A 25,997-nucleotide genomic window follows, 5' to 3' on the forward strand; every position below is an offset into this window, starting at 1 on the left:
CCTGTTGAACCTGAGAGCAGCAGCAGTTCAGAAAAGCAAGCCAAGCCAAATACCATTAGAAAAAAATAAAAGCTTTAGCTCTCACAACCAGTATGGTGATGCTGTAAATCACATCACGCTGCTTTACAACGGGATATTTCAAGTCTACTGATGGTGGATATCCAAAATGAAAATCACCTAACCGTACTGTGGTTTCATCTCCTGTGCAAACAGATTAAACCTGTCCCAAGCATAAGATAAAACCTTCTGGATTTTGTTGAGTTTTTATTCTTGTGCTTTCTCGCCTCTTAATGTGGTGTCAGGAATCAGGTCCGTGTAGGCTGGAGAAAGGGGAGCAGTTCTCATGCTTTGCCTGGAGTTGGGGATCAAATGAAGTTTTAATCTTCTTTCAGTCTGTCTGCCCTCTTACTCCAATCTCCTTTTGAGATGCTATTCAAATCCATACATGGGTCTCTTTACCAAGATTGTAACAGGAGAAGTATCCCGTTAAACAGCTCTGAGGGCACGCAGCAAAAATCCTTCATGTGTGGATCAATTTTAAAGCCGTATGGAGAAATACAGCCAGGCAGCTATTCTGGGAAGGCAACAGCTAACAAAGACATGGGAAAGGCAAGAAGACAGTGGTCCCCGACCTATTGTTTCCCCTCTTTGTTCCAAATAATCGTGACTTCCTCACCTCCTGGCTTGTTCGCTCCAACGAGGATTTGGGGACAGCTGAGCCGGGCTTTAGTCGCCGGCCTCCCCGCACTCCTTCCTCCTGCTTCGGCACAAACAGCACTTGCAATGATGAACTGTTCTACTGAATTATCTGTGTTCTTTATAAAGGCTTGGGATTCTATTCTGTATTTCAAATATTTTTTCCATTCCTCCTCCTGAAATTTACTGCTTTACCTCCACTCCCTGTTCCATTTGCAGAATTTTCTTTCTGTACAATAGTGGCTCAGCCTGTTTCTCATGGCAGTTGACTAAACTTGGCCTTGTCGAGAACAGGATTGCAAGTTGGTTGGCGACAGCTTAGCAGAGGTGGTGAATTTGCAGCACAGGTCAGTTCTTTTCCCTCTTAAGCAGAAGTCTCGCTACGGTGGTTGGGAGAACCGGCCCAAATTTCTTGGAAAATAACCCTCAAGCCACACGTATGGGAGAGCGAAGGATTTTTGCCTTACACCAGATATCTTGGTATCAGATGTGACTGATCGTGCTCACACGATGAGCGACACTGGGATAGAGTGTTTGCTTGGATTTTCATTATTGGTCTGTTAGCTGCTGGATTTAAGTCGGATCCATGAAGGTTACACAGCAAGTGGGTTTTTATGGTCTTTTATGGACTTGTTTCCTTTTTTTGGGGGGAGGGAGGTGTGTTCATGGCAACATTGGAGACAGAGAATAAAGAAAATTGTCTTCCAGAGCTACAGAAGAGATGGAATTCCTCTTAGCAAGAAGCAAAATGGTCCTTTTTGGACCATTTTTCCACATGGTCGTCTTCCTGGTCTTCATCCTTGTCTCTCTGTAGCAACAAGAAATGGGGACTCAACAAGTGCGGGCATCTCATGGGATGCCTTAGTCTGGTTTAGGTGGTGCACATCCGCAGGGAATTACCTGGGAATACACAATGGTGCTGCCAAGACCAGCGGCTCAGGACCTCGTGCCCAAATTTGTCTTCTTGCAAATGACCGGTTGTTCTCTCCTTCCTTCCTTTCAGAAGCCGGGGAGTATGTGTCTGAGTGCAGATGTTTGACATTTCTCATGCTACCCCACAGATCTAAGCCCTTCATCTGTGTTATCACAATTTCCTGCACAGGACTCAGTCTGTGGTTATTAAATTCCCTTCTGTGCATGATCCACCCGCACTTCAGCTTCAGTCATTAGACAGCAATTTCCTGTCCCTGTTGTAGATGGATACGCACCATCTCTTTCCCTGATTTTTAAAAATTTGTTACGTACTAGGTGTGTGCAAACAGCATTGCAATGCAGACCCTGTGAAACTATTTGTGTTAGTGAGCAGTTCACACGGGTCTGATCTCCGTTCTGCTCGTACCGATGTTACGGCGTTTGCTTTCACCGAGGGAGGGCCCGATTTTCCTCATCCCAGGACTTTTGGATCAGGCATTTATTGCTAATTTATACCACAACCTTGGCGAAAATACAGCACGGTTCTACTGTGCCCGGAGTATGGAAGGAAGGCCACAACCGAGTGCTTATGTAAGGCTTTTCTGGCTTTGTTTTGGCGAGGCTGCTCGTGATGGTTTTAACATCCCGTACCGCTCCAAGTCGGGTGTGTTTCAATTGCTGCATTGTAGGCTTCAGGAGAAAAGTTCAACTCCTAACTGGTTTTGAGGCTTCAAAGTTTCAAACAAAGGAAGAAAAGAAAATACGAGACTTTGAAGCCACGATGATACCGGGGCTGAATGGCAGCTCCGGGGTGACTCCCGAGGCGCAGTCGGCGCTGCGTCAGGGCGCTGTGGTAGCGCAATTCCACAAGAAGAGAGAAGGGGACGCTTCGGCGCGTACCTTGGAAATCTTGCTTACCTTGCAGTTTGAAACTCAGTTGTGTTGACAATAAGAAGAAAAAAATGCGTGCCATGGTTTAAAAAAAAGGCAAGTGGGGGCAGGGAAGTTGGTGTTTCCAGCTCCAAACTTTCTCTCGGCTCCTTCCTTTGTATTTCTGATCTCGGGCTGCAGTCCAGACTCCGTGGTGGTTTGTAATTAAACCCAAATTTTGAAGGTTCTGTGGAGTTCTCGTTGCCTACCAGGTCAAACTGAATCTGGTTTCTATCACGGAATATTTCAGTTCAGTTACCCCTTGAGGAAGTATGGGAACAGACAGTCCATTCATATTGAACAGATGACCGAGCCTTAAAAAAACCCTTTTTGTCTATTAAGCTTATGGCTAAGATATTATGAAAACGGCTTAATAATGTGCCCTAACATTTATACCACACTATTTTCTTACTTTAATTTTCCAGGCAATTAAAAATAATTGAAACTTACTGCCAAACCCCCTGAAGATATACTTTTTCTTTCACATAAGCTTATTTTCATACTTGTGAGGTCACCAGATATTTATTTGACCGTCTTTATAGGGGTCAGGCACATTACACACACAGAATGGGGATATGGAAGAGAACTCATATTGTAATGAGAAAGTGAGAAGTAAGAGGAAAAAAACAGTGGATGTTGTGTCCAGTGGGTATTCATAGTTATTGTTCGGGCACCACAAACATAACTCATTATACATACACCAACCAAGGCCTAAATTCTGCAGTTCACCAAAGTACTAAAAGTTAATTTGTGTTTAAAGCCTATTAATTGTAACCAGATGCAAACAGCAGTGTCAGCTCTGACGGCTGAATTGGGGCCAGCAGACCCCTTGGGGGATCCCCTGCACCCCTTTGGGTGCCGCTCACGTTCTGGCACCCCGGGAGCCTCCACGGCAACGAGGAGAAATGCAACGGGGAGAGACATCAGGGGCTGTATTGGCAGGTACAGACTGTAGATAGTCAAACCCTCTCTAATCTCTCCTATTAATAGAGTTGTAGCAGACACAACCCATGTGGCTGCGCAGTCACGCTGCGCTGGGATATTGCTCAGCCGGTTCTCCCCCTAAAGGCTTAAAATCCATCATGTTACACAAGAGCAGAAAGTGTCCCAGATTTCCCCTTCCTGTCCAGCCCATTCCCCGGCCATTTTTCCCTTCAAATTATCTTTTGCTGCCTCATTTGACGTTCTGCAAAATAGGGTTTTTGAAATATGTCGTGTATCTCTTTCTCTCTATATGTATTCCCATATATTCTCTGGGCATTTCCTCTTAGATCTCTTACCTGTAGTAAGAGAGTATGTTAGAAAAAAAAGGGCGGTCTTTTTATCAATTTTTTGTATATTGAGTGAGACAGTTTGCTAAAGGCGGTTTCTTTGGTATTGCTGTTCCTGTTGATCATCCCAGCGTAGGGTAATATTTTGCTCAGTAATTTTAATTTTTTGGTAACTGTTGCAAATGTCCCTCTTTTCTCAACGTTCCTAGCCCTTTTGAATGACAGAAGCCCTTTTCTAAGTGTATGACTCCTGCCTGGTAAATGTTCTAGCTAAAATTAGTTCTATTTAGACAAGTCCCTCACTGGAACACGCAAGCTGCTTCCAAAGCAAACCCTTCGTGGCAGCAGGACTGACCCGGCCTTGCGGGGAGGAGCGAACCCTCGGGCCTTCCTCACTCCTCTTCCTCCCTCCCCTCCTTAACCCCGCGTCCGGTGGAAAGAGCATGTGATGCTTATTTCTAAAGGCAGCAAAAGAAGCTTTGAAAGTCTAAGACTGTAATTGGTTGTCTGCCTTTATCCGTGGAGCTCTGGGGAGGTTTCAGAAGTAATAACTGTTACTTAAAGTAGATGAGCTTCTTGTGGCTTTCTTAGAATTGTAGAGCACGTTAGTTGTCGGGTGCTTAAGGAAGCATCTGCCTGTCTGTAGCTTTCAAAACATTTTGTAAGCAAAGAATTTAGTTTTTTCCTGTCTTCTATATATGGATGGTGAGAAGTTACTCCTCAAAAATTGTGTTCGTACAGAAATGGCCTTGACTGACAAGACACGAGGGAGGATCAAGTTGCTTTTAATGACATTAAATTTGCTCAGTATCTTACTTAAAGCTATTGGCACCTAAAATATCCTTAACCGTGTGGATACTACTCTTCTCCTTCAGAGAAAAGACACCAAACTCTAGCACGACAGGACCGTAACTGTGGTGGTAAATTAACGTGTCACCCTCACAGTCATGAAACCTGTGAGCGCAGCTCATGCTTGGGAAAGATGCCAAAGGAAGAGGTGAAAGTCATTTGAACCCAAGAGGAAGAGGTTCTGAAGAGCAAACAGGTCTCTGTTAACAAGTGCCTGTCTTTGTAATTAAGACAAAAAGTTGGGATGCTGGTGGCTTTGTAGTTGCGTCACCGTGTTGAATGCGGGGCAGGGTCCGTGCCCTGGGGAGCTCTGTGGGCACAGGAGGAGCTGGGGAAGAGCCCGAATCGGGGCACCCGGGGCTCGGCTGCTGCCGGGCCGGGTCCCGCAGGGCTTGCACAGAAGCACCCGGCGCGTCCGCGGGTGCGGAGCTCCCGCCCCCCTGCCCGCCTTCATCAACGCTCTGGGTGCCGAAGCTCATCAGGCATTAGTTGGTATTTGGGGAAGAACTCTGTGCCTGGTAGAGAGCTGATATTAGTGGAAATCACAAGGGGAATACTTGTTATTTTATGTAACATTTGAAATTAAAATGAGATTCTTGGCTGGCAGAGGGGACATGTCTCCACGATACAGGAACTGGTGCCTTGGAGAGAGTTTGAAGCTGGAGCTTAAGTGCAGTTACAGCAAGAGAGCCTGGTTTCATTTCAAAGAAAATGTGAGGAGGTTTTGTTTGCAAACAGCTTTTTAATTCCCAGAACCATGACCCCACAAACAATTCAGCAGGGACTGGGCGAAGCAAATCTGTTCAGAGAGGAAATTTTGATTTTCCTTGATGAATCTGGTGGCATAACTTCCGTCAGCTTCAGTTACAACCTGGTTCCTACTGGTCTCAACCACTGGCTCGCTCAACCAGTGGGAAGTGTGAGCCGAACTTTTCGGGTTTGTTTTGTTTTAAACCACAGGGCAGGGAATGATTTTCAAGCTGTAACTTTTAGTTTCCACTGGAAGGACAAAACAGACTTTTAGCCAATGGAAAAGAGGCTTCCAGTTGCATCAGCCAAGAGCCAACACACAAGTACATTGCCTAACAAATCATCAGCTATCTTTGCAGATGTTTCTTTAGAAGAAAAATTAAAAATCCGAGGGTGCTGTATTTGAGGGATTCGACACTGAGATAGCTGACAGCCGCATCCACACGTGGCTTTTACTCTGTTTCTGGCTCCGTGTGGCTTGCTTCAGTTTTCAGATTTACAAGCAGAACAACGAAATGAAAGAGCGAGGGTCAAGAGCAGGGATTAAACACCTGGTGGAACTGGCTGAGCAGTTTTCCTCACTGCAAGGAAGAAGCAAGTTGCAGGAAAGTCTCCAGTGGCCCAGAGGAATCCCAGGTTTACCAACCTTTGGGGAAGAGAAAAGTGATGAGAATTATTTGCATTTCCTCCCTCCATTTCAAAATCGGGGTTCGGGGTTACCTGGGAGATCGTTGCTGGTTTTGTTACCAGAGGTGCGTTACTGTTTGCTCCTGGGGATAAGGGCAGTCAGCAGATGTCATCTGGCCTGATCTTCGTATTAAAAGAACAAAAGGGAAGAAATGTTGAGACAGCAGAGAAAACTCTTTGTTTTATGCTAACCAAGAAGCCTTGAAAATGGATGATGACTTACACTATGTATTCTAGAAAATCATTTAAACTTGCCTTTACAAAATAAATTTATCAAAGGGCACTCTGTAGGAATTTGCTTTAAATCAAGATAGCGTCTGAAATAAAATAGTCTAGTCCCTTTTCACTTCTTCTGTTGCGCATTTTGCGAAATGATTCCATAGACATTAAAGGTGTTCGCAGAGGTATGAGAAAAACTGAGTTCCCAGTTCTTTAAGACGAACTTCCTACACTACTATATGACTAAGACATCACCTCTTTAGATAACGTTCTTTGAGAATAGCTGGGAATTTGTGTTTGCATTGCTCTGTGGTGGAGAATCAGGCCCTGGCACAACCCGCAGGTCCCTCTGGGGAACAGGCTCGGTCCTTGCGGTCCCGTCCGTGGCGGGGAGAGCAGGTCGCTTCCAGGAGGGGCTTCCACAGCTCCGGTATTCCTGAGCATGGCAGGCGCTCTCCGACACGCTCCCCGCCGCGGTTTGTGCCGATTCCCCGCGGGTCAGGCTCGGGGGCCGCGCTGGCAGCCAGCAGGTGCGCTGCCAAGGCAGGAATAGCAAGCAAATACTTCCCGTAATCACACGTCCCAAAATGACAGGGTAAAATGAGCGCTTGTGCTTCCACCAGAGCAGTGAAAAATGGGAAGATGGAACGTCTGGACTCCTGCCCAATGAAACCAAAATTGTAAAAAAGAAAAATAAAACAAATGCTGCATACACTCCCTAGAACTGACACTGCAATGTGGTAGGTTTTTTCTCTTTTAAATATATACAGTAGACGAGCAGTTAATCTTCTTACAGCTCTGTAGAACAGCATTATTTTTAGCTTTTTGTATTATCAAGACAACCCTTTGTAGCTTTCAATCTGTAGCTGAAGATCTTTAGTTTTTTAATCCATGTGAAAGTGCAGCCCTTATAAAGACCTCTAATACCTCGTTAATCATTTCTGGACCACGTCACAAAGAGGCTTTGGGAAGCAAGTGTTGCACCCATCAGTTAATGTGCTTGTGAAGACCTAGAGGGTGCAGATAAACACCCTTTTTCCCACATTGAAGATACCTCTCATTTTGTATTTCTTAATTTGATTTTAACTAGAAATCTGCAAGAAATCTTGAGACAACCGGAGAAGCACAGAGCTCACTCTGTTCTCCTGTGGTTCAGCCTGTTCAGACTCAGAGCTGCAGTTCATAAAAGCACCATGTGGAGAATCCCGAGTTCAGGAATTGTGGTCTCGGTAACCTCCAGAAGTAGCTTTGAATACTTGTCGCTGGGAAAGGTACATTTCTTCTGAAATGCCATTTTACAAGGTTGTGCAACATAGCGCCGTCGTTGTACCCACAGGAGCCTGAACGAGATTCCGGGCACTTGGGTCCTACTAGAGGAACAGTTACCACACAGTGCCAGGACTTCATTGTGCTTAAATGCAACTGTGCATCCTTTTCTTCCAAGCAAAAGTAGAAGATAAACCTCATAGCACCCTTTAAAAATGGGCAACTAATACCCATTTTAAATCCACAGGTCAGCTGGGTCTGTGGTCACACAAGTGAACAATAAAGCCATTTGGAATAGAACCTGAAAGTTCTGTCCGTTAGTTGCCTGGGGGAGGGTAGTGGAAAAGATTTGAAAAACATATTAAATACCAACCAGATAGTTTTTAATCGAAGCAGGAGGACCCTGGAGAACCTGGGGTACAGAGCAGCACGTCCGTGGTGCTGGGCTGGAGCTTCACCCCAGCGCCAGCACGGGCTGGCGATGCGCGCGGTAAAACGTGCTACCAGCTTTTTGCTCTTTCAGTGTATTTTTATCTTCGGATGTCTGACACGTTTTGAACCCAAGCAGTCTCTCTCTCCCTGGGGTTTCTCCGTGCTTGTATCAGACCGGCGTCTGGGCTTGTGGTTTGTGCCCCTAATGAGAAAGCTGCTTAATTTTCACACCCAGCCGAGCCGAGCGGGGGCAGGAAGCTCCACCCGTTCTCATGGTGTAACTGAACTCTGCTCCAGCAGCAGCAGCAATAGCTTGAACAAAAAAGATAGCACGCTATCTATAGATTTACAGCCCTTTTTTACGTTTTGCCTGCTCCGGTTATACATGCTTTTCTAGCTGCGGAGTTTTCAATGGAGATGTTTCTGATTTACGGAAGAGCAAGGAATACAAAGTAGAGTTCTTCAGCCTCCCGGTATTTTCCCAAGCAATTTTTTAAGAGACTGAAATACAGTTTTCTTTGTGTTGGGGTAGCTTGATAGCTTTTGAGGTCATTTAAACTTTAATTTCTAACGATGGAAATGCACACGTTTGGCAACATGCACCTTCCCGTGGGTTTAGATTGTCATCGGAGTTGTGGTTCCATTGACTTTCCCGTTCTGCAGGATTTGGCTTCGTTCAGGAAAAGTATTTGGGTAGAACCTCAGGCACCAAGAGCCATACCCATGAGCCCTCCCGAATCTCAAGATGTAAGAATTTTTTCTGATCTACATTGCAACGAAAAGCGAGGTTTAGGTTCCGCGCGAGCTGGTGTGCTCGGTGTGCGGGTTGTGTGGGGCGAAGGAGCGCAGGGTCAAAAACTCTTTCTCCTGATCTCATGGTTAATTACTGCAGTACTTAATTGGAGGAGAAAATTTGATCAGACGTGTCAAATGTGGCCCTGGTTGGTTAGAGGCCAAACTGGGCTGCCTGATTTCTGTTTGTCATAAAATGGCTGACGCTGAAGTTCACATGCCCAAATTTCCCTTTAGAATGTACTTTTAAAATCTTTTTTTTAGTAACTTATAAATCGCTCTGTCTCTGTTTTGCCTCAAAAATCAATTGCTTCAGAAAACAACAGTTCAAAAGCTGAAGTGAATGTTTCACATAGCATCTCTGGGCCCACTTTGTATCCCAAAGTTTCTTACGAGAATGTGCATATAACAAGTCACGGTGCCCAGCGCAAAGCCCTCTTGACAACAAGTTATTAAGTTGCCTGCAATGGAAGAAAAACTGAATAGGAAGTAAGGAAATATTTATTTCGGTCTTCTAGGGTTTTGGTTCAAGTTTTTCGTAAGTCATTTGTGAAGATGGCAAAAAAAATTACATCGGATTTTCTTTTGCAACTTCATATGTTTCATTACTTGGCAAAGAGAGAAAATGAAATAAAATCATCCAGATTTGAGGCAGTACCGCGGTTTGCTGGCTGCGGTGGCTGGGTTGGAAGTGTCAGAGCGGGGTAGATTGTTGCCTGGAATCTGTCCGAGAGTGGGATGGAATGGGTGAGTCACGCGAAGAGAAGATTTTGTGTTCGGTATCTTGTCTTGTTCCGCATCTCAGCGTCCTCCTGTAGCCGTGAGCAAACCCGCTTCTGCCTGTTCCGGCGTCGGGACGGCCCCGACCCGCTTTGCACCTTTGTAGGGGCTTTTTTGCTGAGTTCGTGGCGCAGCCACCGTGTTTCTGCAGAGGGGGACAAAAGTGTTTTCAGTGGGATGTCTAAGAGCAGAAATGTCAATGGAATGACTGCAGGTTGTGGTCAGAAGGCCTCTGGGGCATGAGTTTCAGAGCTCAACCTCCGCTTCCTGATGGAGAACACCACATTGTGCCTCAGGATTTCAGGGACCGGCTGGGAAGCTACTGGAACTGCCACATTTTTCCATTGTTAAAATGGAACCGAAATACATGGTGTGTTTTTTAAAGCATGTACTGAGAGGCAACTCCTGCCCCAAGGAGCAGAAGATCCGTGTAAACAAAATGGGGCGGTGGATGGGAGGCAAACTGGCGGAGGTCATCCGAGTGCAGAAATGATGCTGGCAGCGGCCTTGCTGTGAGTCCCGCTGAAGTGCTTTGCCACTTCAGACAGCTCTGGTTTGTTAGGAGAAATGAAGGGTCTTGTGGCAGGAGAAAAATATAAATGCCGTGTTTAGCAGCTGCTTTGTTCTCCCCCTTTCTTTCACCCCACTTACATCTCTTCATGGGGAAAGCAAAAACCTGTTTTCCCCCATGCACACGCCTCGTTTACTGCTTTATTTTCCCCTAGCAGCAGCTTGTGTTTTCAGATCAATACTGGCTCCTGGCAACAAAAGGTTAAGCATCATTTCCCAGGTCTGCTGAACGGTTTCGTGCTCAGCGCCCTCCCGATCCCTGGTGTCAGCCTTGATTGAAAGGGCGAAGATGGGGACAGGGCGAAAGCTGGAGAGGAGACATGGTTTCTTCAAGAACGCAAACCAGACCCCTCTGTTGACATCTCTCCCTCTCTCTCCTTGTCCCGAGCGGTTGGTTTTCACGCGTGACGCGGTGCCGACCCACCGGCCCGAACAGAACGTTCGGCGGCGCGGGGGGAGGACGCGTGTCCACGCTGAGTCTTGCCACCTGTTGCCTTTTCCATTCCAAGCACCCTCCCTCCCCGCTCCGCCAGCCCCCTCCCCGCTCCGCTCAGCAGCCCCGCTGCGGCGGGGTGGGAGCAGGAGCCCCTTGCCAAATACCTTTCGAGTGCTGTCACTAATTCTGCACAGGCAGCATCTCCGAGAGCAAAAACAAATCTTTTCCAAGGCATTGTCCTGCGCTTTCTACAAAAAGCGTTTAAAAATGCCTTTTCTGAGTTGAGTTAGACGGGAGGGACCGTGCCATGGCCTGAAGCTGTGCCCAGAGAATCTGCAAACCCATCGGAGCTGCATTTGGCACCGGCACGGGCTCATTTGCTACTTGGGGTTACACATCCACACGCCCATGCCATTCCTCTTCATCCCACACGTGCAAAGCTGCCCCGAGCTCCGCAGTGCCAGGGAATGTTCTCCTGAGCCCTGGGGTGACGCCGGCAGGACGGGGAGCCGCTCACTTCACAGTTTTCAGGAGCGAAGAACCATTTGGAGAAGCAGCCTCTGAGTTCCCAATTTAAGTTGCCTTGAAGGGGCCTGATTTTCAGAACACGAGACATTCGCAAATAAGATCTTTTCTTTCGTCGGCAAACAGACCTGGTTTTGAAGCATTTCAGGCTCTCCAAATGTTGCCCTGCCTGTGTTTTACAGACGCACCTGTATAAATACGTGTTTGCCCACAAAAATCACCGTCAGGTGTGAGGATGAAAAAAATGAATGCAAATAGGAGCGATCGCTGGTTGTTGCAGCACAGTTCTGCCGCCGGGAATATGGAAAGGTAGAGAGCTGGGAATCTCAGAAAGAAAAGAAAGCAAAAGGAATAGGAACTGCGGTGGTATGTTTGTCTTATTCTTTCCAGTCATGATGCAGCACAAGGTCCAGAACGTTCTCCCTGCGCTGACTGTTTGCCCTGGCGAGGCTTCAAGCTGGTATCCCCCGCGCACCAGTTAAACCAGTAGTTACCAATTTTTTTGCAAGCCACGCTGGGACTATAGGAATTTTATTCCTTCACAGTGTTGAAGGAAAGGGGTTTCGCTTGCCAAAGGGCTTTCTTATGCTTGAGGATGATTTATGGGCCAAGCTGAGCCACTTGTGGAAAAGGCAAAGCAGCTCTTGGCAGCACCCCCAGAATCCACCGCAGCTGTGGGGCAGTGAAGTCATCGGCATAACAACCACTGCAAACAGAATAACAAAGTCTGTTCTGTTCTCCTTTAAAATAATCTTTCCAGTTCAGCAACCACATTAAACCTTACCTTTCTGCATACAAAAATAATAAAAGGCAGATAGTTCTCTGCAAGATGGTGTGAGTGTCTCACTTTTATTACTGCCCATCCCTCCTGCACTATCAGTGCTTTACTGGAGTATTTTGAATGAAGGAATGAAGCTGCATTATGTCATCGTTTGTGCCTTGTTTTCACTCCTTTGTTTTTCCTTAGGTTTAAAAACGCAGAAAAAATTCCCAGTGTGTGTTTCTTTTAAATACAGAATTTGCTTTGCCTTATAACCTGTTTCTAAGCTGATTGCAAAATTAGTAGTTCTGTCTTTGATTTTTCCTGCCTGTCTTTGTTTCAGGTCTCTTCAGATCCTCCTGCTTCCAAAAAGCCCAAAATAGATGACTCTGCTTCCCAATCTCCAGCTTCTACTGAGAAGGAAAAACAGTCCAGTTGGTTACGGTCCTTATCCAGTTCATCTAATAAGGTGATTGCTGAATATTTTGTAATCGAAAGAGAGCTCAAATTAGCATGTAGCATCCCTCTACTGAAACCAGAAGAGAAAATGAGAGAAAGAACTTGCCCAGGTTTTCTAAGTTAATAGCACTTCTGTCCTTTTCCTCATAAACACTGAGCTATATGCCCTCCCAGTTTCCTCGCCGTCCTCCAGTGCTCGCTGACCCTGATGGTGACACTGAAACAGGGAATTCCTGACTGCGACACTGAAACAAACAGGCAGCTCTTGACTGTGACACTGAAAGGCAATTCCTTCCTGCCTTTGAGGCACAGGAATCCTGAAAGACTCAGGAGCCTTTTGCGGCCTCTGCAAACTGCACATAACTTACTGGCAAAGGAAACACGTGAGGTTTTACTTGAGTACAGTTCACCTCTGCTGGCAGAGTCTACTAAGGGGGTCCTGCCCGTGGAGGAGAGTTCTAAAGATAGCAGAATGTGTGCTGAAAAGCATCACTGGCACTCCACTGTAATTTAGAGTTTGAAAAGATTGTATGTACTTGTTTTTCTTTCCCAGAGCATTGGCTGTGTCCATCCCCGGCAGCGTCTCTCGGCTTTCCGGCCCTGGTCCCCGGCGGTGTCAGCAAACGAGAAAGAGCTGTCGCCCCATCTCCCCGCGCTGATCCGAGACAGGTGAGGGGCCGGGCTGCGCGCGCTCCGGAGGCCGGGCCAGCGGCTCTGGCCACGCAGCTGACAGCGGCTGCTTTCTGCTTGTGCCCTCGCGCTGTTCCTGCCGGATCTGTCAGCCAGTCAGTCCGCGAGGATCAGAGTAAAAAGCATTTGCAGCTGCAGGGTTTTAATTTGCAGAAGGGGAACAAAAAAATGAGTATTGATATTTTGTGCATTCATGAAATAGGTTTTCTTAGGTGAAACATTGCATAAAAGTCTGAAATGGAGGCTGCTCCGGTGGACTTCCCATCATTTTGGGGACAGTCTTCCGAAGTTCCTGGGCTTCACTGTTTAGAGGAAGATTGAGCTCCGGGATGGGAACGTCATTAAACTGGTACAACGAGTCACCGCCATAGCGGGACTGCTGGTGTCACAGCGCGGAAAGTGTCAGTGCAGTTACACTTTACTTTGCCGGACTTGAGCTTTTCAGTCTGAAAAATTTTTGTGCCAAATTTCTGCCTAAGAGAAACAGTTTCTGTGGAAAGTTTGACTAAAGTCACCAGGTGTTTTTAGGGAGCGTTGTGAAGAACATATTGTGCTGCCCTTATGAACAAGTTGCTTAGAAGCTGTGGAGATTTATTTTAAAAAACTACAAAGAAAAGAAAAGAAAAAAAAGCATACCAGGGCATCCTTGCTCTTACATAGACTTTTCAGCTAGGGAGAGTGGGGCCGGCCGGTGCGCGAGTGTTGCGCCCGTGGTATCGCGGGAGAAACCGGCCCAGCTGAGGCTTGGGAAATAAACCTTGAGCGGGTTCAGGAGAAACTGTAACAGGTGACTGAAGATACATCAGGTAGTAGATGCTGAATGGAAGTTGCAAAGACAGTCTTTTCTGTGTGTTTTGCAAAATGCTGTGTATTTGACATTACAATACTACTGTCCTTTAAGAGAGGTTTGGTGTTTTTAACTGGTTTTACGTACGTGCACTCTGCTGCGGGCTGGGGCAAAAATTAAAGCCTTTGGCACTCCTGTGGCCTTTCTGAAGGAAGTGCCATCTCCAAGTTTACAAAATGTTTGTGGACAGAAGTAAAACTAAGTAGTTCAGTAAAGCAATAATGCGTGAAGATCGTGACAAAACATCATTGTAATTTTGAGACTCTGGGAGATCTCATCTCTTTGGTGCTCTTAGGTTATGTGGCACTTCCAATATGATCTGTTCTGAACTGGATGGAGATTGACTGTTCAAATCATCTCCATGTTTAAATGAGTGCAAAACGCTGAGTAAACGTATAGGCAGATTCTTGGCTGGTGTAAATCAGTGGAACTTCACTGTCACTTGCAGTTTGTGTCTTGGGACTGGGAAGCATTTTAAGGCCAAGAATATGACTGTTCTCTCCTTCCTTTTGCCCCCCTGTCTAAACCAGCTTCTACTCCTACAAAAGCTTTGAGAATGCCGTGGCCCCCAACGTGGCGCTGGCCCCGCCGGCCCCCCAGAAGCTGGTCAGCACCCCGCCCTGTGGCGGCGCGGTGCCGCGGGGCAGCGAGGCCGGCGGGTCGGCACAGCCGCGCCGGAGGAAACCGCCCGCCGAGAACACGGCCGGGCCCGAACCCGCAGCCAGCGCTGCGGCCGCTGCCCCCGAGGAGGACAAGGAGTCAGAGGCAGAAATTGAAGTAGAAACCAGGGAAGAATGTAAGTGACAGTTTTATCTGCCTTTGTTGTGCTTTATTTGTGCTGGATTTTCCTGTTATCCGCAGGAGCTGGCTGTTCAACTTCTGCTGTGATTAAATACAATAAATATAATACTGCATCTCTTGTGATTAAATATAATAAATATAATACTGCATCCACATAAAGCAGAGATCAAGGGCCTGTATGTGCTGAAAGCAGCATTCCCATATTGGCCCTCTCAGCAAAAGGCGAAGGAAGACACTGGTGTCACCTCATTAATGTCACTTAGATCATTCTGCTGCTGCCCTCGGTACCTTCAGGCTTTACTCAGTGCGTGCAGTTTGTGCAAAAACGAAAACATTTTACCCCCTGAAAGTGGCAGGATCACGTGGGTTTTCCTGAAGAAAGCTGTTTCTTCACGCCCATGAAGAAAACAACGTTTGTGACATGTCACAATTCAGGCGAATTGGAAGTTGGTCCCATAAGTTAGTCAGGTTTGCATTTTCATCACATTTCAAAGTATAAAATGGGTAATTTCTTTCTTCCAGTTTTTTATTGAACATTATCTCCTCTGTACAAAAGGCCCTCAGCATGTTCTGAGTTACGTTAGCTTTAGCCGTTTTGTAGTTAATTCTCGACGTTCCTGTTTTCCAGTCACCTCCTCCCTGTCCTCGCTCTCCTCCCCGTCCTTCACGTCGTCCAGCTCAGCCAAGGACATGAGCTCCCCGGGGATGCAGCCGCCGGCCCCGCTGGGCAGCGCCTTCGAGGCCGCGGCGCATCCCGAGTCCCACAGCAGCGGGTTGGAGGCGGAGCTGGAGCACCTGAGGCAGGCGCTGGACAGTGGCCTGGACACAAAAGAAGCCAAAGAAAAATTCCTCCATGAAGTCGTGAAAATGAGGGTGAAGCAGGAAGAGAAGCTGAACGCTGCCTTGCAAGCCAAGCGCAGCCTGCACCAGGTAATCCCGAAATGCGGCTTTTCGTACCGCTGGCTGCAAACGCTCTGCCAGGTAGAATCCAGGAGGTGGGCTCGTGTCAAAAAGAATTGCCTCATTTTTCCCAAATAGCAACAGCCTTTGCTGCTGTACTGTTTGGAAATTCAGCTGGGAAAGCAGAGTATATACAGGAACCATTCCTACATTTTTAAGCTTGCCACCTGTTTTTGCCTTAGGGTGTAAATCCATGGTTACCAAAATCAACATCTTTTCATTACCGAAAAAATCTTCTAGTACAGCAGAGTTTAGTTTGTTTTCATTTCCCTGAACTAGAAACATTTCTGTCCTTATGGAGGCTTTATCTGTATTTTTACAAGATTTGTGAAGATCCTGCCGTTGCCCGGCTGAGGGAGGAGTTCTGGAGCACAGAGACTCTGCAGCGCTGCTGAGGAGCTCAGCACGGGTCTTGGTTGAGCTTTCCGTGATCCACTGAGTGGTTTTTGCTTCATTCAGTGAAGAAGCTCCTTATTTCTGGAAATCCTTGATACATCGGTCATGTCAATACGGGTGATCAGACCAAACCAGCTGCAGCGCTGTTCTGGGCAGCAGCTCATCCCCGCGGCTGGACGCAACAGCACGGGAACCTTTTTAATTTGAGCTGGGCCGAATGTAAATATTTACAAGTAATACATATTTAAAGCTAATTTTTAAATATCTAAACCAAAGAACACAGTGTGTACTTAAAGTGAAGTAGGAATGAGGTGAAGCAGTGGCTGAAGCAGAATGGAGCGTTGAGGCATTGAATCAAGCAGCAGGTCAGGGCAGAGGGAGCAGGCTCCGGGCAGTTTGGGCTGTGGCAGCCGCGGGTTGGCGGTTCAGCGCAGACCATGTGCCGGTGCTGGTTGTGCCGGTGCCGTTTGCACCAGCGCTGTTTGTGCCGGTGCTGTTTGCGCCAGCGCCGTTTGCGCCGGTCCCGTTTGCACCAGCACCATTTGTGCCGGTGCCGTTTGCGCCGGCGCCGCGGGCTCGGCCGAGCTCTCCGCGGCCGGGCTGGGAACCGAGAGTGTCAGGAGAGTGAATTTCCCACGACCCGACTGCAGCGTTACTGAACAGAAACACGTTGCTGTGACAGAGAGGAAATGCTGCTTCTGGGGAAAAAAAAAATGGAGCTTTAGTTTCTAATTTAACCATTTAGGGGACAGACCTTTAGTGAGCCACATTTGTATGCTTACGATGAACGTGTCTTTTAACAACAGCTTTTTAAAAACTTGTGAGCTTCTTCCTTTGTTACCTTTAGGTTCTTTATCGCTTCATTTAATGGTGCTCTCTTGGATTTGAGATTTCAAGGTAGCGGCTCCTGTTAAGAATCTGGACAGTGAGTGGCCGTTTCCAGAGCAAACTGTGGTTTCCATTTAGCTGAAGGTTTTAGCGCAGAGTTTTCCAGCTGTTGTGCCAGGGCCTTAGCGCTGCACACCAGTGACCTGGAGCCAACCAAAATTGCCTAGAGGTAGAGAAAAGATACATAGTTTTGGGTTTTTTCTCATAATTGCCTTAAATGGTTTTTTTGGGAGGGGGGCTTGATAAAATGGAACTGCTTACTGATTTCTCCAGCAAGTAGTAAACTTTCTTGTTCAGCTTTGCTGTGCACAAAGGGCATTCACAAATCACATTGATCATAAAGAATCTTCAGTGTCTTCAGTTAAAGCACAGGCGTTACAGTTGGTTTGTTTGGAACTTGGAGCCGGTGTGGAGCATATTCCGCGGAGCTCTCTCCAACTGCACTTCATCTTTATTCACTCACAGATGGTCACAGCTATTTCGCTTGACAAAGCAAAGTGTGGCTGTAGCATATTGCTTTATATTGTCCGAGAATTCAGGGGATCTTGGGTGTAAGATCTCGTGGTGATTTAAAGCAGAAAAGCTTATACAAAGTTCAGAAGGAGCTGTAGACATGAGCTGTCTCGGTCATAACCCCCAGCAGGTGGGAGCTTCGTTTGGATCACGTCCCTCGCAGCCCCTTTCCCTGCGCTGGTTTAGTCCCTGCTCCTCGGTTCTCACAACTGAACTGCTCTTGTGTTCCAGGAGCTGGAGTTCCTACGAGTGGCTAAAAAAGAGAAACTGAGAGAAGCAACAGAGGCGAAGCGCAACTTAAGGAAAGAGATCGAACGTCTGAGAGCTGAGAATGAGAAGAAAATGAAGGAAGCCAACGAGTCTCGGATACGACTGAAGCGGGAGCTGGAACAAGCCAGGCAGATCCGGGTGTGCGACAAGGGCTGTGAAGCCGGGCGGCTCCGCGCCAAGTACTCGGCCCAGGTGAGACCCCAACGCTTCTCGTCAGGGTGGATCTGGCACTGACGAGGTGTCGTGTCTGCAAGATTAACTTGTGTGCTGTAACATGCCTGAATTGAGTGTTGAAGGGAACGCTGCTAGACTGTGTTTACTGGAGCGAATTTTCTGCCACGCGTGTTGTTGAACACACGTGCTTCACGAACCCGGTGTTACACCTAAAGCACGAGCTGCAAATATTTGGTGTGGGCGCCTTTAAGGAGGGTAGGGAAGGAAAAGAAAAAGCAATAGCAACCAGAAATTCTTCTGAGCCCGGGCTCTCAATACCGGGAAGGGGAGTGGTGCTGTCGTACCGCTATGAGCCATGTCTAACCAGGAGACCAGAGCGGGAAATGATGTGGGTTCCTCTCTCGCATCACAGGATGTCTCACTGATAAGGGGTGTCCAGACTAAACATAACCAGACTGAGCGCGGCTGTTCTGGGCGTTGCCGGCAGTTCACTTCCACTCCAGCAAAAAAACCAAGGCAACAGCAAGTGCAGATAAAAGTAGAGGCCACGCGTACCAGACAGGGGCTTGCACATCTGCAGGCGTGTCCGCCCTTGCTTTGTGATATGCAGGAACTTTTTTTACACGGTGGATTTTCAGTCTCCTGGTAAATTTCCTCCCTGGGAGGGAATAATTGAAGTTTCCTAATGCGAAAGGCTGCAATCACCTCAAAAAGAACTCAAGTCACTGAGTATTCTGCAGGTTTGTGTTGTCTAAAGACACCGATGGCTCGTTTGCAGCATCGCCCGCTGTGTCCTGCTGCAGGGGCTGGGCTTGTTCTCCAGCCCAGGGCGCTGGGTGAGGCCCGAGGGCAGCGAGCGGCTTCGCTGCCGAGCTCAGCCGCAACCTCCCGGTCTGGAACAGCTGCTCTGCTGTTCAGTGACTCCCTCAGAGATTTCTGCACGGCACTTAATACAAAAATACTTGAAGTAGCTTCAAAGTCTGAATTTTACAAGACATAATATGACTTAAGTCATGTAAAAAAAAAAAAAAAAAATTAAGCTTTATACATCCTTTTATCTTTAATTTGGCGTGCACACAGGAAGTTTGTCACATTGTGTTAGTCACTTATTTTTGAGGAAACCGCAGTTCTCTAGATGGGCTTATTCTGAGAGAAATGGCATCAGACAAGAAGGAGAGGAATAAGACAACCAATTCAGGGTTGTAAATGTCTTTGTGAAAGCTTAAAGTATGAGATGCTTAATTTCTATTGACTATCGGTGTGGTTTATACCTTTTTTCTTATCTTGATACTGAGATCGGAATACGCGTGGGGTGGCCGGGGAGCCTTCATTTTAGCCCAAATCAGATGAGTTTTCCCTTCCTTCGGCAAATGGCAATCTGATCACTGCTGAGCGTACCTGGTTGTGGCCCAGAATGGTGTTTTTCAAAGTTGTGCAGTTTTTGTCATGTTTACACCCTTGAGCGCGGAGAGTTTTCTCTGCTGTCAGTCAGTAAAAGCAAGAGCCCATCAGGCCTCGCGAGGGATCGCGTCTGCGGCTCTCTGGAACAGCTATTTCTGTAAATCCGTTTCTGTGCAGAGTTACCGCACATCAGGACCGGTGCAGAGCTGCTTGTAGGTCACGTTCCCAGATTGCTGTCTGCCTAAAAAATGATAGTAATTAATGGTTTAAGTACAGTGATTGGAGTTCTATTACACTAAGGTGCTCTTAACTATTCTGTTTTTCACCTTCCCTTCTGGAACTTAAGCCCCCAGAAATATTTAAGAATGTCAAAGCAAACCAGTTCATGCAATGCACTTGCGTAATTGTACAGTCCTGTATGGAAAGCGCAGGGAAAAGGGAATTCCTTCCTCACCTCAATTCTGGTAACGTTGCACCTGGACGTACACGGTTTTATTACTCTTCTCACGTGTTAGCCTGTGTTAAAGTCTACAAAGATCACACTGGAACTGAAGTATTTTTAGACAGTTTATGATGTTTCTCAATACATTTGTCTGCAGATCGAGGACCTCCAGGTGAAGCTGCAGCACGCGGAGGCCGACAGGGAGCAGCTCCGGGCAGATCTGCTGCACGAGCGGGAGGCTCGGGAACACTTGGAAAAAGTAGTCAAGGAACTTCAGGAACAACTGTGGCCTAAATCGAGCAGCAAAGGCAGCAGCGAGAGCACGACGAGCAAGGCTGAGAACTAACCCGGTTCACAGCACCGGACAGACTGACGGACGTGCGCAGTAAGGGAGGACGCGTGGGTACGTGTGTAAGTGCATGTGTGAGTAGTTGTGTCTCGGCACACACATCTATGAATATGGATTCTCATTAATTGGAAGGCAGACGTTACTCTTTATAACAGAAGCACTGAATTATGCCTCTTGTTTTTCCCAGTCCATATAGCACAACATCTTACTGTGCCTATAAAACACAAAGTGTTTATAAACAAAATACTTTTAAGTCCACAGCAAATTTTCTACTGGCTAACTCCAAGCAAGCAGCATCGTCCAACTAAAATCAGAGTAAAAGGCAAGTCTGGCAGTTTCGATGTTGCCCTTCTGCCTGGTGGAACATTCTGGATTTTAAAAACAAATACACTTTTCTTATAAGCTATTTAAAATAATTCATTACACAGACTTGGTATTAAAAAATTAACAAGATTTTTATAATGAACCTTTAAAAGCAAAACAAACAAAACCAACCCCTTCGATGCACAATTTTTAATGACTTGTTATAGGCTTTGGGATTCTCGGCATAGAAGCCTCTGGTGATGATGCCATTTCATAGCAGTTTTCCAGCCATCGAGGAAGCCATCGCAGTTTTAATTCTGTCACGGGGCTGTATGAGAATTCAGAGTGCTTTTAAAAGTCGATTTTGTCCTTGGGAAGAATTATCGTCATTTCCGTCCCAAACCCGAGGAGCAGGGAAGACGCAGGACTGCGGAGGGTGGGTGGGGATGGAGGATCGATGCTTTGGGAAGACAAACCCGGCCTTACAGATTCGGTGTTTGCGAATCGCCACCTTTTCTAAAGACGCCTCCATGAATTGGTGTGTTCCAGAGACTTCATCCAAGAGCACTTCAGCTTCAGGAAAAGAAAGAAGGAAATAAAGGAAGGAAATGGGTGATCGGTTAAGTGGGTTGAGAAATAAAGCAGAAGACACGTGTGTTTTGAAGTCATTCTGAAATCTTTACTTCAGCTTTCAGTTTTCTGGAAAACTCATCTTTGTTGCACCATTTTACCACGAATTCAGTATTTACCTGCTTGTATGATGAACTGTCAGGATTTCTGTGCCCAAGGAGAGTGCAACGGCGCATTGTTGGATACTACGGAAGAGAAAAACATTTTTGCTGCTGTGAATAGGCCTACATATTTTTTAAAAAAATACTTTTTTGGTTTTGAAAAAAATAAATTACTTTAATTTTGGGATCCAAGCCGCAGCCCTGGAATAAAAATGCAGCATGCCATCACTTGGTCTTATTGTTGTTGTTATTTTTTTTTTAAACTGCACTTTGTCAGATTCTTACTCTGCATTTGATTCCATAATTTAAAGTTTACAAGTTGAGCATTCTGGATTCTAGCCTGCTTAACAGATGTGAACAGCATCAACCCCATTCCCAGCACGTGACACTTCGCACCTTCATTTCCATTTGTGCGCGAGGAGGCCTGGGCAGGTCCGTGTTGCTGTGGTGCGGCCCCTGCGAGCAGAGACGCTCCTCAAGTGCTTGACAAAGGAAGCTGGTGCTTTACTGACCAGGGAAAGTGATTTTCACCCATAAACTCTCACCTCTGACACACTCGAGCTTATCAGCAGCAAGTGAAAATTTGATCTGGGGCTGCAGATGTGCCTTCCAGCTCATTTTTCCTCTCAGCAGCTTCTACAGGAAATGCTGACACTTTTTTTTACCTTAAAGAACAAAAAGGAAAAAGAAACCAACCAACCACACCTATGCATCATCGTACACAGAAGTTATTCTCAACAAAGAAATGCATTTCCAGTAATCTTCATTTGCTTTTGGACATTAATGCAAACGATGTAAGATTAAAAATTACTTCCCAGTAGACAGAAAGCGGCTTCCAATCCTAAAATTATAGTATTTACTTACAGTACATTAGAGAGATTTTTTTTTTTTTTTTAAACAAGAGCTGTTTGCTTGAAACCATTATAATAGCCATTATAATAACTGTGAGCATTAACAGAGAAGTTCATAGATATGTTTTAGGTACAAAAAAAAAAAAAAAAAGAATAAATACGAAAGGAGTAGAATTACTGGGACAATGTCAAAGTGTTGGGAGCAAGAACCAGTTCAGCAGTCAATGCCATGGACCCCGTGAGCGGGGTTTGGGACGCGGACACCGAGGCTCGGTGCAGATCTCCTCTTCTAAAGTGCAATGCAAAAGGAATTTTGATTATGCTTAAGCAGGTTTTTTTTATTTTTTTTTCTTTGTATGTTTTTTTTTTCCTGTGATTATTAAATCATATGCATGGAATTAAAATCTCTGCCATACGTATATTCATTAATGGGCATTATTACTGTCTTATGTAAAGGGTTTATTTTGTTATGCAGTATGCATAAAAATGTTCTCAGCCTTATGATTTCCAGATCTGTGTTATTCACTTATTTCTTCAAGGGAAACTAAATAATTTTAGTGTTAGTTGATCATTGTGCATTTCAGCCGTCTCACTTGCTTTACTGCCAGGGTAAGAAATTACACAGAGAACAAATGTGTTCCCGCCCCCACTCCCTTGGAAGCCTTAACTTTGTAAATTGGGTTTGTTTGGGGTTTTTTCCCTGATCTTTGGTCGTGTCTCTCCCCTTATGACTCCACGAAAAATGGCAAAATGTCCATCTCTTATTTTATACAAAAAGCGGCCGCTTACCTGCAGCCATGCCGCAGTTTGGTTTTCTTGTGTCTGGGGAATCACACTGATTCACTGGCACCATTTCTTCTCTGCATCTGATGCTTTTATCCTCCAGAATTAATGAAATCTGCATTTTTTTTCAAAGGAAAAAATAGACCAATAAACAGGCTTATCAATAGCCAAAGTCTGGTGAAACAAGGGCCAGCTGTGCCGCCCAGGGACAGGGGCCAGACTGGCCAGAAGGGGACTCCAAAGTGAACTTACACAAGTGTTCCAAAACCACCGGTGGTTCTTCTTCTGCCACATTACGGTGATTCTATAAATTAGAGTAAACATGACAAATGAGCTTCACTGTATTTGAGGTCAAAACTCAATAGTATTTGTTCCTGGGGAGTGAACACAGGCTGGTAAAAACAACGCTATCAATTCGGGTTTAAAATCAGTGCGATTCAGTGAGGTGCAAGACTGGGAACAAACGTTCTACACCAGCAGTCACTCAACAGGAGAGGAGTCTATCTTAAATAATTTTGTCTTTCCTAAAGACATTTTAACAATAAAACCTTAATTATTTCTGCAGAATATGTAATTTATTTCTAATTCAGAATTCCCGTGAATGTAATTTATTTTTAAATTGCCAGAAGACGGCCACAGAGACACTAGTTCTAGAAAGGGGCTGTGGAAACAGCAGGGATGTTCAGAGCAAACAGGTCTGTGGGGTGCTGGGGGTTCTGTGTGTAATTTCTGTGTCCGACAGCGTCGATGGACCCGCGTTCCGCTCGCACTCCAGTGCAGGAATTGGGAACTCACAGCTTCGCGTTTCATCGGCTCTTTAGTTTCCTTTAAGAAGTTCAAAGGGAGAAGAGGTGTTTCCTACAGGCTGTTGACTCTCCCTCTACTTAAAAATATATTACTTAATACTTGTATATTCAGTTTAATTATTCATTGTTTCTATTACTGAAAGAAGACTTAACGAAGGGAAAAAAACCAACAGCAATAACATTCATATCTATGGAGCAGCTAACTAGTATACATAATATTCTGCTTTTCAAACAGAACTAGCCAATGTAAAAAAAAAAAGTTAAAAGTAAATTCAACGTGTAAATACTTTTTTTCCTTTTACACTGTTGTATAATAAGTGTATATGGTGTTTACTTTTTCAAAACTCTTTCTTACCTGGTAGTTGTCTTGTTTTCCGAGTTGTGTTTTTAACTAAGAAGAACCTTTGCTGTCTGTTAGGAAAAACAAAACAAAATCTTTTTGCAAGTTTTCAATGGGGGTTAACCTTTCTCCAGCATTTGCATTTTATTTGTCCTTATTTTCACTGTAAAGTATTTTCTTACCAAAAGGTTGATTTTCTTTCCATTCTGCCCTCTCATCAGTCCATGTGTTTTAGAAAGGAGCTTTTTGTTGGTTTGGGGGGGGTTATTTTTTTTTTCTTCTTTTTTTTTTTTTTTTTTTTTTAAATCAAAAGAACTCACAGCAATGACATTTTTTCAATCGAAGAAAAAATAAATCTTTACATTTATAATAGCCAATAGCATTTCAGCACATTTTTGTTATCCTGGTCTCTCCTATGCTGCTGCTAATGACAATATTATGACTTACTCTACTATTCTAGAACTATTTTTATGTAAGTAATGTATGCTTTCTTGTTTATAAATGCCTGATTTAAAAAAAAAAAAATAAGAAAAAAGCTTGGCATATTTATCTATTTCGCTGTGTACCTTGATAGTCCTTTTCCACCCCCTTTTCCACATCCCCTCCCCTTGAAGCAGATAATATTGTAAAATAAAGGACTTTATGAGATTATGTATGAAAATAGCTATGCTTATATACCACAGTGACTGAATGTACAGTGTATAGACGCATTACCTAAAATAAAATTGTTTGTCCAGAAAAAAAAAAAGCCAGATATGGGATGTTTTTTGCGAGTTCTGTGCTTGCAGCTGTGGCCCGATTGTTAGGACAGAACCGCAGAGCCCGTGCAGGTGTCAGAAAACGCAGCAGGTACCTCCTGGAGAAGCCGGGACTTCTCCGAGTATTTGAGCTTAAACAACACAAACTTAGAGAAACCGCCACACACACACAATCCCTGACCGGTACTTGCCGTACAGTCATTTCCCAGGCTGCACGTGTACGCGTATCTAAAGCGCCAACCAAAGCAGCATTAACCGCTCTCAGACGTTGGAGGGCAGCTCAGATTTCCTGCCCTGTCGTCTCTTTTCTGGCACCGAACCCCAAATTCTGCCTTGTCACCTTCAGAGTGCTGAGGCCCATCCATGAGGCAAACCGGCCCCTTCCTCTGCCTCCCGCCAGCCCAGCGACGAACCCACCTGAGCACCCGTCAACTGGCAAACCCTCCCCAGGGCTGCACATGACGACACCGGCAGGAGAGAGGAATTGAACTGGAAACGATGCCGAGCGCTTCGTGGGGAAATTCCACCAGCCACGTACAATCTTTTGAATAAGGAGAATTGTAAGCATATAGGAGTTTGTACCAGGTCAAAGCAAAAGAAATACACAAGGGGGAAAATGCAAAAAGCAGAAGATGGAAACATATGTTAAAGCAATTCTCTTCTGGTTTTCTGAGAAATGGCTGCAGAATTTCCACAGCTCTGGTACATCTCTTAACATGCCCTTGTAAAACAGTGGAAAAGCCAGAGAATGATCGAATAGCTTAAAAAAAACCAAGCCCAAACCCCTCTCTGGTTCAGGTCAGTGCGTCAGTGCAGCCCTGGTTGACAGGGTGCTGGTTTCTGTCCCGGTTCTACCACCTGGATGGCACCAGTGGGCAAAACGGGGCTGAGCTGCCCACTCCACCCGATTGCCTCTGCTGACAATTCTTTTCTGTAGTTAACGGAAATCTTTTTAAGCTTTCTGATACACTTCAGCAATACACTTCAGTAACTTGGTTCCACACATTTTGGACACAAGGTCTGAAGAGACCAGATTGCCAGTGACTTTCAGGAAGACCAGCTGTGTTTGTCAGCACATCGCATTCGCATTTTCTCTACTTTTTAGTATCTTTGGAAAAGGTCCCATTTTGAAGCAAAATGGCTTTAAAGAAAGGAAGATGTTCCCATATCACAAGGGGCACGAGTCATACTCCCAGCTCTTAAGAATTCACCAGCTCATTTTCTTAACTTGAAACAGTAAAATTCCTTCAATTAGGAACATGAGAAAAAACTTTTTACCATTCTACTGCAAATCAGTAAAATAATTCAAATTCACATAGATGCAGATGCTACTACCACTACACTGATAAAAGAACACGTC

At 45.5% G+C, this 25,997-nt stretch overlaps 1 protein-coding gene across 2 annotated transcripts in view; it reads left to right on the forward strand.

Moving 5' to 3' along the window:
• The window catches only part of SKI (SKI proto-oncogene), a 91,062-nt gene extending 66,883 nt beyond the window's left edge, over window positions 1-24,179 (forward strand). For both annotated transcript variants that reach the window (XM_065649884.1, XM_065649885.1), the window contains exons 3-8: window positions 12,219-12,344; window positions 12,888-13,003; window positions 14,402-14,667; window positions 15,301-15,602; window positions 17,661-17,891; window positions 19,874-24,179. In XM_065649884.1, the coding sequence (XP_065505956.1) occupies window positions 12,219-12,344; window positions 12,888-13,003; window positions 14,402-14,667; window positions 15,301-15,602; window positions 17,661-17,891; window positions 19,874-20,062 (1,230 nt within the window). In that variant the 3' untranslated portion in view covers window positions 20,063-24,179. The remainder of the gene's footprint in view (window positions 1-12,218; window positions 12,345-12,887; window positions 13,004-14,401; window positions 14,668-15,300; window positions 15,603-17,660; window positions 17,892-19,873) is intronic.
• The last annotated feature ends 1,818 nt before the right edge of the window (window positions 24,180-25,997 follow it).

This window comes from Caloenas nicobarica, chromosome 22 (genome assembly GCF_036013445.1).
Source record: "Caloenas nicobarica isolate bCalNic1 chromosome 22, bCalNic1.hap1, whole genome shotgun sequence".
Taxonomy (NCBI): Eukaryota; Metazoa; Chordata; class Aves; order Columbiformes; family Columbidae; genus Caloenas; species Caloenas nicobarica.